General features: G+C 51.6%; 1 protein-coding gene across 1 annotated transcript in view; it reads right to left on the minus strand.

Annotated features, from left to right (window-relative positions):
- SND1 (staphylococcal nuclease and tudor domain containing 1) overlaps positions 1-15356 on the minus strand; it is a 483811-nt gene that overhangs the window by 454627 nt on the left and 13828 nt on the right. The window contains exon 2 of the mRNA XM_054040282.1: positions 3936-4085. Within this exon, the coding sequence (XP_053896257.1) occupies positions 3936-4085 (150 nt within the window). The remainder of the gene's footprint in view (positions 1-3935; positions 4086-15356) is intronic.

Genomic DNA, 15356 nt, shown 5'->3' on the forward strand with positions numbered 1-15356 from the left:
ATTAATGCAGTGCTTCTCAAATGCGGCCACTGCAGCGGCATGCAGCCACAGCCTCCTGGACTGTTATTGGGAGGGAGAGGCGGAGGGGGTGTGCAAAGAAGCAGCCCCTTCCTGTTGCTCCTGGATGCATTGCCTTGGTGTTGATTACTGGGGCCACCAGCAGTGATTGGGCACTGCTCCCCCTGTGGAGACACTGGAGCACAATGCTGGAGGACCAGGCAGCCAGTGAGTTTTCCCACCTTCCCAGAGGTGACGGGGTTCAGGCTTTAGGCTTCAGACCTGGGGTGGCGAGACAGTGGGGCAACAGGCTCTGGCCACACTGCTTTGGACTCCAGCCCTCCACAGCCTCCCCCAACCCACTCCCATTGCCCCAGGCCCCCCCGGTACTCCCCCATCTAGGGCTTAATTTGTCCCCAGGCTTGTTGACAGGGCTGAGTAAGTCTGCTGTGAATAGTGATAATAAATACACCAGTAATATTACTTTTCATAACAGACTTGCTAGCTAGCAACAAATAAGTTACAATGATTTAGCCATGTCTATGTGCATATTTGTTTGTTTTTCCTAAAGTTAATTAAGTATTTTAGGAAAAAGTGAGAGCGGCCACCAGCAAGAGTTGGTGGCCACACTCTGAGGCCACCAAAATATTTGTTCCAAGAACCCCTGCATTAATGGAAGCCACCAGCTACTCATCCTAGAAACTCTGATCGGTCACATGACCCCAAAAGCAAGTCCCCGAACCTTTGTTCTGTTCCCTGCAAATCAACACGAAGTGCTTAGATCCAGACCTTACACATGCTGATATCCAAGTGCTGCAAATACTCAGCATTTCAGACCAGAAGGGACTATCATGATCCTCCAGTCTGATCTCCTGCACTGCACAGAGCAGCGAATCCACACAGGGATTCCTCTACTCTACTGTAAGGAATGTCTCCCCTACCGGGGAAGAATACAGTCTGGGCCCTTTTCTGGTCAGATGGGTTATTTCAACAGGATGTGACCAGAACTCTATCCTCAGACAACAGCTCACATATCAGGACCAAAAAGAGGAGAAGTCAGAACTGAGATGTCTCTTCAAACTGGTTTAGGATAGCCCAAGGGTAGGCAACCTATGGCACGCATGCTTAAGACGGCACACGAGCTGATTTTCAGTGGCACTCGCACTGCCCGGGTCCTGGCCACGGGTCCAGGCCACGGGTCCAGGGGGCTCTGCGTTTTAATTTTAAATGACGCTTCTTAAACATTTTAAAAACCTTATTTACTTACATACAATAGTTTAGTTCTATATTATAGACTTATAGAAAGACTTTCTAAAAATGTTAAAATGTATTACTGGCACGCAAAACCTTAAATTAGAGTGAATAAATGACGACTCGGCACACCACTGCTGAAAGGTTGCCGCCCCCTGGGATAGCCCTTTGTTCGTTATACACATTGGCTTGCAGTGCCTACTTAAGTGAATGTTGCCCTGATGGTGTCTTAACCACTAAGATGTTCTGGGCTAATTTTTCAGTATTATCCCCAGCCTCACCTCCCCATTTGCTTTGAAATGGGACATGCGGATACTCTGCCAAATATTGTTCCCCAACATGGTGCATTATTGCAGGAAAAAAAACAAAGTCCTTGATTTTTAGAGCTGGGCAGGAAACGGTTTTCCTTTCCTATGAATTTGAAAAGAAATTCCCATCCCGAAATCAGGACAGGACGTCAAAATCTAGACTCTTTGCAAGCCAAACATCCAAAAGAAATTCTGATCAGGTCAACTATATTATTTCATTTTGATTAAAGCTTAATTTTGAAACTTCAAGTTTTTCAAAATTTTTCTATGTATTGAAATTGACCCTTTCATTCAAACCAAAACCCTTTGCAGGAATCAGCGTTTTCCAACAATATCCATATACTAAAATATTCCCGAACAGTTCTATTTATTCTTCAAACAAACAAGCAGTAAGATTTGGTGAAGCAACTTGCACAGGTTAACAGTTGATCAGCATCTAAACTGGGAATAGAACCCAGTAACTACACTGAAAACACAGCACCTCACTCTGGACTGAAAAGTTCTAATTTCACCCTAGCTTTCACACGCTATCGATGTGCCATCTGCAGGTACATAGCCACTGATACCCAGGCTCAGACAGGAACACCATGTTCTGGAGGATGTGTGGGGAGTTCCTTTCACCCACTCTTCCACCAGTGGAAGATCGGAGCTGTGCCAAGTTCAGGCACTGACACCAATATGTCCTGCAATTAATATGCAGGCCTGAAAGTGAGTGGTTAAACTGCCCTTGTAGAGTACCCTGCTAATTCATCTGCAGTGAGATCCTCCAGTAGATATCCATTGTCTAAACTCCTTACAAAACACCAGGCAGGATGTACCAGGCTACTGTATCCTACCAGTATCAGTTCAGACACTGGAGGGAACCCAGCGCTGAGTAACTGTATCCAGAACGCTACATAAAACCTTGAGTTACAGGACCCTCAATCTCAAGACAGAATGTAATGCAATATACAGCCCTGCATAATACAACCATGACCTGGCCGCGTCGCTATGCTCCCTCACTCAGCACTAAAAAATGCCCTGCACTCAAACATGGCCAGTCTGAGTGCCTACAGCCAGAACAAGGGGGGCAGGGGGAGAGGAAGGGCTGCATTAATACCTGCCCTTTGGAGGAGGCAGCAATAAGTCTGGTTTTGAGGAACTTTTAAATCCTCTATATTTAGCCCTCGAGCAAAGCAAGTCAAAGGCAGCTCAGAGTCTCCTGAGTTAGCATCTGCAGCCTGTAGCTTGTGTCGTGCTTAAGACTGAAGCAGAGGACTATGGTAATGAGACGTCTGAGCCTTGCAGCTGAAATTTGCTTCTCTCAGCACAGGTCTGTGTAAGGTCTATACACATTTTGTGCTGGTGATCCTGGGGGGCAAAAGAAGGCAGCTGGAGTCCTATTTATCCGCCGATGGGGTGCTGCAGAGCCAGCACCTATTCCCCATACCCAACCAAGGCTGTACGTTAGCATGGAAGATTTACCTGGGGCAGTGGAGGGGAAGCTCACTTCTACGCTACAGTTACTCAAATACAGAATCTGTTCATATTAAACCAGTGAATTTAGATGGAGAACGACGCCTGCCTGCCTAGCTAAAGAGGGATCTGAGCTGAGAGTAAAACCTTCTGGGCTGGGTGATTGTGAATTAGTCTTTTCACACACCCTCTCAGAGAATTATCATTTCCCTTCCCGTCTCCAGCTGTGACCCATTTGACTCTGAAGCTAAGTAGGACTGGGCCTGGTCACTACTTGGATAGATAGCACAGAGGTTGTAGGAAGAAGCCCTGTGGTTTCAATAGGTGGCACTTTCCGCTCCCTCTGAGCAGGCACGCAACAAGCTGGCTGACAACACAGCACCAGATGAGGACAATTAACTGTGCTCTTCAGCTAGAGAAATTTAAAGGCAAAACGAGGCTGAAGCAAGAATCTGTCCAGGACTCTGTGCCTGACCCCCAATTCACAGCGCCCCTACCACCATACTGGGGCATTAGGTCAGTACATAAGGGAGAGCACCCCTACTGCTCTCTGCAGCCCAGGCCTGGGGCTTTAGGATCAGACTCCAGCCCACTCCTGCAGCACAGCACCCCCTAGTGCCAGATCTGGGCATTGGGTCTGCACTGACACCCCAAGCACAGAGCACCACCTCATGGATCAAGTTACGCTGGTCCAAGACTGAGGACTTGCTATACTGAGCAGTGCAAAAAAATCACTGCTGACTTGGTTTACTTTTGGGCGATCTGCCAGGGCTAGGCAGTATTTGGGTGGCAACCACATTAGGTTATCTCCCTGATTTATTCTAAATTAAGTTCCTGGCCACAGTACGAGGTGCTCTGAGCATGAGGAGTTAAATGCAATCCAGCCTTATGCACCAGCCCGTTGGCCAGCAAGGAGACACCTACCTCATCAGGGGTATCCTTAGCATCTGGCTGTCCTGCAGCAGCCCGGCGGGCAAGGTTTCCAGCACGGATATTGCTGAGGTTGATCTGCCGCTCAGGAGGGGGCCCCCCACGGGGCTGCCCTCGGACAATGATGGCGCAGCCTGAGAGGACCTGCAGGGAGCCAGACAGAGAACATTAGTACTCCAACAGCAAAGTTAAATCCTTGGAGAAGCATCAAGTGATATACTCTGTTCCACCCCATCCCTGCCTCCCCGCCTTGAGCCTTGTGCAGACAGGCATCTGTGCTCCCACCATCCACTGCCCAAGGGATCCCAATTACAGATCTGGAGTTGCACTTCCAGTGCAATGGGCCCTTGTCAAATTCACCCCACTCAGTTCTTGTATCTAGGCTATATTCCTGGCACCCATCATTATGTTCAAGCATCACTCTCAGATGCTTCTTAACAGCACCTTAAAAATTTCCCCACGTGCACAAGGGTGTTTTCACAACAGCCACTGCTGGCCCCAACTTCCATTCCCTCCCACCCCCTTTCCTGGCTGCACCCCCTCAAAGCTCGCCAACTGCAGCAGCTCGAGTTCTGTCAACGCCAAACTCTTCAGACCCACCCTCACTGAGTGAGACAGACACCGGAGTGCATCTACATGTGGAATTGAGGGAACTTCGCTCTTTTGCGGCAACACTGGATTTTCAAGTCTACAAAAACAGACAATGTACCTGAGCCCCAAGGGACAGCAGTTTGATTTTACTCTGCTGAACAGCACCGTGGGGCCTGGACTACAGGGCTCCATGTGTATCCTAGCACTAGGCCTCTGCAGTACAATCAGCTAAGCCCACTTCCAGCCACTGCACGGACAACAGGAAGTGTGTCTGCTGCACACGAGGGTGCCAGCCCCATCTGGAGAGATGCTAGGAGGCAGCTGGGAGTTAGTAGGCAGGAGAAGTAAGCCCCTTCTGCAGAAGTAAAGCATGGCACAGCTGGTCCCGCTATGACAGAAAGGAGTGGGCCAGAGCCTAGCTGCCAGACCCAGCACACAGCCGGTGAGCAGAGATGCAGTGAGGTTTAGCCAGAAATTGTATGACCAGCTTCACTGGAGCCACCAGGTCAGCCAGCTGCAGCTGGATTCGATTCAGGAATAAGAGCACGAATGGTAGATTGAAGTGGAGGTAGCGAGCTGCTCTCCAAGCATCCACAGCAGTGAGCAGACATGCAGAGCAGCGAGGCTGGTGGGTTCAGACTGCCGGGGTGTGACAGTAACAGGACTTCCTGCCCATTCCCCAGCAAGGCACTGCACAAGACGTTCTCACCACAGCCAGCAGTAGTGAGCACCCCAGCACCGAAGGTCTGTTTGCAACGGGAGCTGTCTGCGGGCCAGGGAAATGAGCTCAAGTAGAGTTCAGCAGAGCTCAGTCCTGGGCCACCAGCTATCCAGTTACTCACCCATGGCACTTGCAAGCCTGGCCCACAGCCAGGGAGCGGTGGTCAGCAAGCTGTGCAGTCGCACCACCGCTGACCCCTAGGTGCAAACAAGGGCAAGGCAGGGTTTGCACTTCACGTTGCGGTCCCTTTATGCTTGTAATCCCCAGAGCAATGCACCCGGCTCCCTCTTCTTCGCACCCCACTTCCATCAGCCCTTCACACCCTCACTAGTAACCCCACGCCATGCCTCACCCAAGGTTAGGTTTGTCAGGTGTCTGGTTTTCATTAAGTCTCGTCAGCAGCGCAGCAGGGCTAAGGCAGGCTCCCAGCCTGACGTGGCTCCGCACGGCTCCCGGAAGCAGCAGCATGTCTCCCCTCCAGCTCCTATTCATAGGGGCGGCCAGGGGGCTCTGCATGCTGCCCCCGCTGCAAGCACCAGCTCTGCAGCTCCCATTGGCTGGGAGCCACAGTCAATGAGAGCTGCGAGGGTGGAGCATGCAGATGGGGCAGCACGCAGAGCTGCCTGGCCACGCCTCCACATAGGAGTCGTGGAAGGACATGGCACTGCTTCCGGGAGCTCCTTGAGGTAAGTGCTGCCCGGACCCTGTACTACTGACCCACCCCCTGCCCCAGCCCTGACCCCACTCCCATCCTCCAAACCCCTCGACCCCAGCCCTGAGAACCCTCCTACACCCCAAACTCCTCATCCCCAGCCCCACCCCAGAGCCTGCACCCCCAGCTGGAATTCTCATCCCCCACCCCAACCCCCTGCCTGCACTCCGAACCCATCAGCCCCAACCCAGAGCCCAGAGCCCCCCCCTTTCACCACAAATCCCTCATCCCCTGCCCCACCCAAAAGTCTTCACCCCCAGCTAGAGCCCTCACCACCCTGCACCACAACCCCCTTCCCTCATTTCTGGCCCCAGCCCAGAGCCTGTACCCCCTCCCACACCCCAACCCCCTGCCTCAGCCCAGAGCCCCCCCCCATACTCCAAACCCCTCAGCTCCACCCCCAGCCTGGAGCCCCTTATCCCTGGCCCCATCCCAGAGCCCTCACCCACTCCTGCACCCCTGAGCCAGCCCTGTGAAAATGAGCGTGTGCGTGCGTGTGGGGAGAGTGAGCAACAGAGGGAGGGAGAGGATGGAGTGAGCAGGGCAGGGCCTCAGAGGCAGAGCAGGACAGGGGTATTCAGTAGGAAGTTGGCAACCCTACCCAAGATCTGTTCCTGTTCCTCGTCTATTTCATCTGAAATTGTTGGCTCTCCAGGGAAGGGAAGAGGCTTATTCCAAATGCACTGAGTAAGTCCACAACACCAGGAGCTGCCCCCTAAACACGTTAGCAAGGTGGGGCACTGCTAATGGGAAAATCCTCCCACTTGCAGCGAAGGACCTGGAGCATCAGGACTGAGCCCTTGTGATCAATCCCACTTAGAGAATCCATGCTGGGCTTGGCCCAGTAGGGTCTAAGTCTCAGTTGGGTAGTTCTCCCCAAGCCCACACCCTCAAGGAACAACCCCCAGCACGTGCGCTAGATCGCTCATTCACTGCAGCCAGACAAGTCCTCCTAGCTAGAGAAGAGAGACTGCAATGAGTGATGTCCAGGCTCTTCTCCTGGAGCTTGGCTCAGACATCTGTCTCCCTCGGCAGCTACACAGGAGAAGCAGCGCAGTCTCGTGGGGCTGGGGAAAGCTGGGCTCTGTCCCCAGCTCTGCCACTGCCCTGCTGGGTGACCCTGGGTGAGTTACTTCCCCTCTCCCTGCCTTCGCGCCCCTCACCCGTGTTATTGTGTGGCGATAGTCCCTGCTCCTAGGAGTGTACAGTTACTAAATATTTGCACTGGGCTGAGCACAACAGGCCCCGATCTCAGCTGGGGCCTCTCTATCCTATCCTAGATCAGTTCTTTTACCACACGCATCACCACAGTATCTGAGCACCATCCAGTCGTGCATTAAACAACATGACTCATATCTGCCACGTGTTTGTTCTTGGGGCCGCCGTAATCCAAATACTACAGGCTTCACTGTAGGCCAATTGCACGAGCAGTGCCATCGCCACGCAGGGGGCTAACAAGCAGGATGGATGTAGCAAAACAAACATGTAACAGGTCCCTTAATCACAGGCCAAAGCTTCCCAAGCGGATGTGAGGGGCAATACAGGGGAAGGGCACTGGCAGCCACGCTGACAGTGAACACCAATCTTTCACCAGGAATATTCAGAAGAACACGCACAGCTGGTGGGGAGAGCAAACCCAGCACTTGAGGGTTTTGCTCACTGAGCAGGGCCTGCTGGGAAGGACTGCTGACCTCGTTAGACTTGGGGCCTGGATTCCCTCGATGTTGGGTTTGGGGGGAGGCAGCATGATTAGCCCGAAGGGGAGGGAGCATCCCTGAGCAGTAACCCTGAGCACACGCCAAAGAGCCCAGGCCAGGCCGCCCTGCCTGAAGGATGACCAAGAAGCAAAGCTTGTGTGATACCAGAGGTCCCTGAATATTTGGTATGAAGAACCACCCGTTCGTCTTGCCTGCCCCATGATGCAGTGCTACCTGGGGGACTGGATTTCTGTGCAATAGCCGGGCTGGAAAGGCATTTCCAGACTTCAAAGGGAGCTGCATCTAGTCCTGCTTGGACCCAGGGAGAAGGATCACCAAGGAATGACCCACAAATTCTGACTGATACATGTGATCTGCTGCTTAATCTACAGTTTAATTCTCACTACAGAAAAAAAACAGGGGAAACCTGCCAACAGAGAAAGCAGGAGGAGCTGAGAGATAAGTATGCTCAGCGCTGGGCAATTAACTAGCATCCTACTCCTCATGCAGGGACAGGATTGGTGCAGCAACTAGACTAGAGCACTGCCGGAGGAGCCACACCATGTAGCCTTTAGCTGTGACTGAAGGTTCTCCTTGCTTCTACAGCTGTGAGTACAGACCAACAGTAGGTTGTAGGGAAGGATCATTTCACCCAAGCAGCTAACCCAGGAAGAGAGTCTCCACAGCCTATGCTACTGAGTGGCCTCGATACCCCTCCAGTCACCCTCCAGGTTTCTGAGAATATGGCAGAAGCCCAGTGCCCTGCAGCCTCCTAAAGGCACCCCATCAGCACAGGTGGCTCTGCAAGTCGCAGCTGGATGGAAAAGCACTAGCAAAGCAAACAGAATGGGCATGTGGCGGGGGTGCAAACGCCATGCAGGAAAAGCTTCAGTACCAGCAGGACATTTCGGTGGTGCCACATGTACCCCTCTGCTCTCTGGATCCAGGACCGGAGAGCGCTGGAAATGTTAATAGGATTTGTCTGCTCAGAGACAGTGTCTTCTCAGCTGGCTGTGCATTTTGGACAGTTTTCATCATTTTGGCTGCGTGGGATCCTCCAGCACCAACAGACTTGCCCTTCAGACCCAAGATTGCTGGCCTCTGTTATCTCCCTCCTCAGAATAACCGTGCACCTGCCTGTGCTGTACTCTCTGCTCAGCTATCCCCACAACAAGCACAGCCCCCGTCCAGCTGCAATCACAACGGGGTGCAACAGAGCCAAGGAGGGGGACCCGCACATCAGGCCGCAGGGGACCTTTTTGGACACCAAGGAACCTGGCTTGAAAAATTCATTCCCTCTCCTACCAAGTGGGATGCCAAGGCCATCAGTCTCTGCAGGAACTAAGATTTCATTCTAAAAGATACATTTTAGCCCATATGTTTGTGATCCAATGCAATGCTGCCTTCTCTAGTCTGCATTCACCTCTAGTGCCTCTCACTGCTCCCTGCTTTGCCAAGGCTCTGGTCAGATTCACGGCCACTTCCTAGACTCCTGTGGAACTCTGTACAAAACACATTAGCGCAACATCAGGGGAGAACTAAATGCAGAAGAGTCAGGGGGTCCCCTCCTGGTAAACGCTTACAGATGGGCAAGGGGTTGGCGCTATAGTTTCTGCAGACTCCAGGACTCTGAACTGCCTGGTTTGGGTGTAATTTCTCAATCACGTGGCATTAACAATGTCTTGCGCTGGATAAAATGCATGGGAATCTCAAGCTGAGCGTGTTCTAAGAGGTATGGGTTCTCTACACCACTAATCAGTTACTGGGACCAGTTATGAGTGACGAATAGAGGGATCAAAGGACACAGCCTGGTCTCACTGATTCTCAGGAGCACTCTGATCTGCTGATGCACATACAAGCAGTCTGGGAGCCAACTGCCCACAAGATGTACTGAACATTAGAAAGGCAAACCTGCCAGCACCCCTAAGAGGAGTGATATCACCTCCCAAGAGCCCAGAGAGGACAGATCACAACTACCTAGCCAGGTGAGGTGATGGGAGCAGCCTTGTCTGGTAAGTCAGCTCTCTGGCTAGTAGATGGAGAATTTTTCAAGCCTATAGTTCAGAGAAAATTCCTTTGCCATGCAGGCACCGATAAACCAGATCTACTGAGCTCTACAGGAGACGGTCCTGTTCTCACAGCATGCCACAGCACTGAGGACAGCTGCCATGTTCGGATGAATTATAGCCCAAATATTCCATTCACAGAACATCCAGTGCCCTGAATCAGTGTAAGAAGTGGATGCTTTTAACCTTGTTTTCAGACTGCTCTTTGCCTTTCCCCAATTGCCTTGAATACAAATGCAAAAAGCAAACTCCAGCCCAGTCTCCTGGCTAATGGGAGACTACAGTCACCAGGCAGGCTGCCAAGAGAGCAGAAATCTAATCTAACAGGTGAGCTCTCCCCTCCCTCCAGGCAAGCTGGATGTACACTAGCCTACAGAGCCACGCTTCTTCGCATGGGATTGCTCCGAGTCTGTAAGAAGGAGGGCTGTTTGGCAGCAAGCAGAGCAAATAGAGTCCAGACAGGGAGTGGAGATGTTCTCTGGAGAATGCATGCTCTCCAATGCTGGAGCACAGACAGGCAGCATGAACCCTTCAATGCCATTGTTCGGGTCCGGGATAGGCGTGAGTCTATGGTGCAAGACATGCAGAGAATGCAGTTGCTTGCATCGTTCAGCACATACTCCTCTGGGCTGCGTCAGACCCGGCAGAAAGAAAGAGGCGGCTATGGTGGGGCAGGATACTCCTGTCTCAAAGAGGGACATATTCCTCTCCCGCCCAGGCATCACTCACCACAGCCAGAGCATTCATCCATCAAGCCTGGTGTCCCCGCCCTCAGGCATTATCCTTCCTCTAAAGCATCAGATGTGGGTAACCTCCACACCCCCTCCAGTTATGCCCCTGGCCAGGACCCTGCTGACACCAGCAGGGTCATCAGGACATCACAGGACATCACCTGAAAGGGCTGCAATCCAAAAACAGGTGTTTCCAGAGGCAACTTCAGTTTCTCCTCCCTTGAGTCGTCCAGGCGCTTAACCATCCGCCCCCCTGTTCTGACCCACTTGAGGATGGGCGCCATCCTCTAGCCACGAATGACTATCCCCTTCTCTCCCCCCTCAGCAGTAGACATGATCTCTGCAGCAAGTCCAGCCTTGGCAGGTGAGGCACCCAGCTGGAGTCCCCAACTCAGTCCCCACCATGCATGGTCCCATATTACACAAACACTACCCAACACCCAGGTGCATGCTTATACCCCACCCCCATCACCATTGCCAGGCTGGTAAGAAGAGCCATTTGGCCTCAGCTCTCTAGTAGCGGGGGGAAGCTGTCCCCAGGCAACTCCAGATGGGAGCTGGAGTAACAGCAACACAGCTGCAGATGCAGTGCCACCCCCCACAAGGCTCCTACAAGATTCTGTGGGGATACAAGAGCTCATTCCAGAATACGCCTAGAGCATGTCTCCACCTGGATTATAAAAACCAGCCCCTCTCCCGCACAGGAAAAGGGAGGGTAAGTCACACTGCAGTTATAAATAAGGAAGAATTTGGGCAGTGTTCCCTCTAATTTTCCCCACGCATGTGCAGAATGAATTTTGTTGTGTGACATCACCTCCATATTGGTGCACATACAATTCATGTGGTTGGGGTGGGGCTGAGGGGTTTGGAGTGTGGGGCTCAGGACTGGGGCAGAGGGTTGGAGGGCAGGGGGGTGAGGCCTCCAGCTGGGGGGTGTGGCTCTGGGGTAGGGCCAGAGATGAGGAGTTTGGGGTGTAGGCTGCTGGGGGCTACAGCAGGTAGAGAGGACTCCCCCCCAGCAGCACCTGGGCTGCGGGGTGGGGAGAGGCGACTCTCCACCGGCCGCAGCAGGTATGTGCTGGGGCTGGGGCGGGCGGAGAGGCACCTCACCCCACCACAGCTCTGAGCCCCTGCCCAGGGCTTAACAGACAGCTGCGCAGCTGTGCAGCTTAGAGGGAATTTAGCCTACAAGTATTTAGCTCCAAATACACACTTGCCATGCGCCCCCACCCCACTCCTGCAGTGATCTGAAACCAATGCACTCGCAAGGCTAGGTCTCTGCTACACTGACCTGACTGTCAGGTGACTGGGGCAGAGTTTGTCCTGCAGCTCAGACAGGGCCAGAGGCGTTTACAGTGTCCTGCAGAACTGTGCTGGTTCCTCACTCAAGTCCAAGGCTGCAACAGCTCAGGACGAATGGCAAAACATGGCTATGTCTCATCTCCACTGCAAGATGAAGCCCTCGGCTGCAGCCAGGTCCCCCCATACGGTGGTAGTTTCTACAAGGGAGCTAGGACAGTAATTGCTTCCCATGTGCTGTAATCTGGACACTCTCCACTCAGAGGTGCTAGTGGGAGAATTAAAACCAAGGTCCTGAGCACTTGGCATTGACTGACTGTTGGAGCTGTTAGTGGTTACACATTTTCAGATTACGGATTTCAGAGTAGCAGCCGTGTTAGTCTGTATCCGCAAAAAGAACAGGAAACCGGAATGTGCTGGGGGATCTGCCAGTGAAAGGGGGAGAGAGGAAAAAGAGAATGGCCCACAAGGCCAAGGGAAGAAAGACCCTCCCTCTCTCGCATACATTGTTGGGAAATGTTGCCAGCTCCATAAATTACAGTAACTTGAAAACAATCTGACCAGCGTGGACAGCAAACAAAAGGCTTTCCAGGGTTCTGGTCTAGTTAGTCTCAACCCAATTCTCCCCAAGGCCGTGACCCACCCGTTTACCACACTACTGTCTCTGCAGGGTAAAGTAGCACTGGAGAACAAAGTCTGGCCCCCTGCCAGCCCAGTCAGGGATTAGCTGGGATTCCAGGGGTCGCACATTTCCTATTTTCTAAAGGTTATTAGCTAGCTACCATGGTGATGGATGCTATTAAAAGCCACAATGCCCCGAGTCATGTTTCAAGCGGACTATCACTTCCTGCTTCCATAAAATTCCCACTGTGGCTTAAATTGGAGTCAACATTCCTTACTTCCTAACCTAAAGAGCTGAAGGGTTGCTGTTCTCTATTAAACCGTGTTCCACCCCAGACATGGTTGCAATGATCCTTGTGTATCCCTTTGCTAAGGGCTTTTGGGATCTAGCAGGAGAAAAAGTGATGCAATGTAACTGATTTACTGGGAACTGAATCCACATTCCACTCCAACTGAGGGCTCGGTTCAGCTTTTAGCATTATACGCAAGGTACCAGGGAAACTGTGATATGTTTCCCAGCACTGGAGAATGCTGCCTCCTGTGTTCATGAGCATATCATTGTGCCCAGCTGAACAGCAGATAGATGGTACACACCAGATAACTGGTCCCAAACATTCCTACCTGGAGATCATTTGTATGGCACATGGCACCAGGCATCGCTACATACGATTTGTTATTTGCCATACAGTAAATCATATAAATGAAATAAATTCACAATACAAACTACTGGAAAATGAGTTTCACTTTAAGCCTGAAAGTAAATTATACATACAGATCAATCCTGTTACAAAGACCTCAGTGCTCAACCATTAAGGACTCGGAAGTTTCATAGTTGTAATTACCCTTCATCTTTAATTTACAGGGCACAAGAGTCAGATGCTGTTAACTGTTTTAGCCAATTACCAATAACACCCAAGTGTTCTGGGAAATTATTAGGGTTCTCTGATGAGGGGAAGAGGCAGCTGCTGTTAGCAAGTGAAACCTTGAATCTGGTGGTTCTGGGGGATTTCAGTAAGAAGTGCAGATGGCACAGTCCCCCCAAAAGCTGGCATATCTGGTCATAGGAGGATCACTCCAGCACAAGCCAAGGGCAGACAGAGAAGCACCTCCAGCTGCCAGTGTAGGTGCCACCAGACACCCCTTCCCCCCGCCGCCCCCACTGTGATATTGGTCCCTTGGAATTGTCAGCAGCTGCTGTCAACTTAAACAGCATTTAGGGTCCTCTAACTTACGCTAGGGCCTGGCCCAGGATCAGTGCAACACAAAGTGTGCTTTTGATCCTGCCTTGTGCATTCCTTCATTCCAGCCGAGGACCTCACCCAGAGATTTTATGGGACTGGTGCAAATTGGACCTGACGGCTCAGACTACAGTCTCTGCTAAGGCAGGAGTTCAACTCTTTTCAGCAGCCCTGGAGATAGCAAGGTTTGTCTTTTCACACAACATGCAATAAAATCCATACAACTGTCCCACACCTACCAAGACGAACAGGAGTCCTTGTGGCACCTTAGAGACTAACACATTTATTAGAGCATAAGCTTTCGTGGATGCATCCGAAGAAGTGGGCTGTAGTCCACGAAAGCTTATGCTCTAATAAATGTGTTAGTCTCTAAGGTGCCACAAGGACTCCTGTTCTTTTTGCGGATACAGACTAACACGGCTGCTACCCTGAAACCACACTTACCAGTCACCCTTCCACTCAGCACTCACGCTTCTGACTTTATAACCCAGGCACGAGGTCCAACTATCAGTCAGGCAAAGAGCTAAAACAGGGGTGGCCAACAGCCTGAGAAGGAGCCAGAATTTACCAAAGAGCCACAGTAATACATCAGCAGCCCCCTGCTCCCAGTGCCTCCCACCCACGGCAGCCCTGCGGATCAGCGCCTCCCCTCCCTCCCCACACCTCCTGATCAGCTGTTTCGCGGAGTGCAGGAGGCTCTCGGGGGTAGAGGGAGGAGTGAGGGCACAGCAGGCTCAGGGGAGGGGGGCAGGGCCTATGGCAGAGCAAGGGGTTGAGCAATGAGCACCCCCCAGCATATTGGAAAGTTGGCACCTGTAGCTCCTGCCCTGGAGTCGGTGCCTATACAAGGAGCCGCATTTTAACTTCTGAAGAGCCGCACGTGGCTCTGGAGCCACAGGTTGGCCACCCCGAGCTAAAACATTCAGCAGGCTCAGAATGCCAAGAGCATAATGGGAAAGAAAGCCACGAAAGCAAGATCTGGGCACAAAGGGGTATATGTAAAAGGGAGGGGACGCTAGCAAAGAGGCAGAGGAAACCCACATTGTAAAACAAGTCAAATGGTGCATTTACAAACTGATACCATGGGAAGGCAGAGGTGCCCAAATAAATTCGTTAGTCTCTAAGGTGCCACAAGGATTGCTCGTCGTTTTTGCTGATACAGACGAACACAGCTACCCCTCTGAAACATGTTTATACAGCAGCTGTATTCACCCACAAACTGGCTCAAAATGAGGGTCCCATCTGAGGTGCAAATTAACTACCATCATTCCTATATATTTCAATGCACAGAGCTTTAAAGACACAAATTAAGTTCCTGCCCCAAGTTGCTGATTTCACACATTTAGTGAGTACAGCACCAGAAGGCTAGCCAGAATTTGCATTTAATTGTTTTCAAGGTCCCAGATGGCCTCTCCCAGGGGGAAGAGGCACTTAACCTGTTGCTAGATATTAGTAGTCAGTTTGCCCTGATTGTTCATGTCTGCACATATAGCAAAAAGCGAAACCTGACTAGGTGGCTAGAAGTTGCTGAGACACATCACATACTACATGCTTGGACTTGTTAGAATTGACTATTTGCTTGGCAAGAAAGCAAGCCATGCACCACCTTGGCTATTTGACTTCTCTTTCAGCACCAGATTGGAGCAGCCAGTACTCAGCCATTTTCAAGTGGATTGCAACATCCAGGACACAGTACTGGAATTACTGAGCAGAACAGGAGCAACCCAAGCCCTGGAAAG

This window comes from Malaclemys terrapin, chromosome 1 (genome assembly GCF_027887155.1).
Source record: "Malaclemys terrapin pileata isolate rMalTer1 chromosome 1, rMalTer1.hap1, whole genome shotgun sequence".
Classification (NCBI taxonomy): Eukaryota; Metazoa; Chordata; order Testudines; family Emydidae; genus Malaclemys; species Malaclemys terrapin.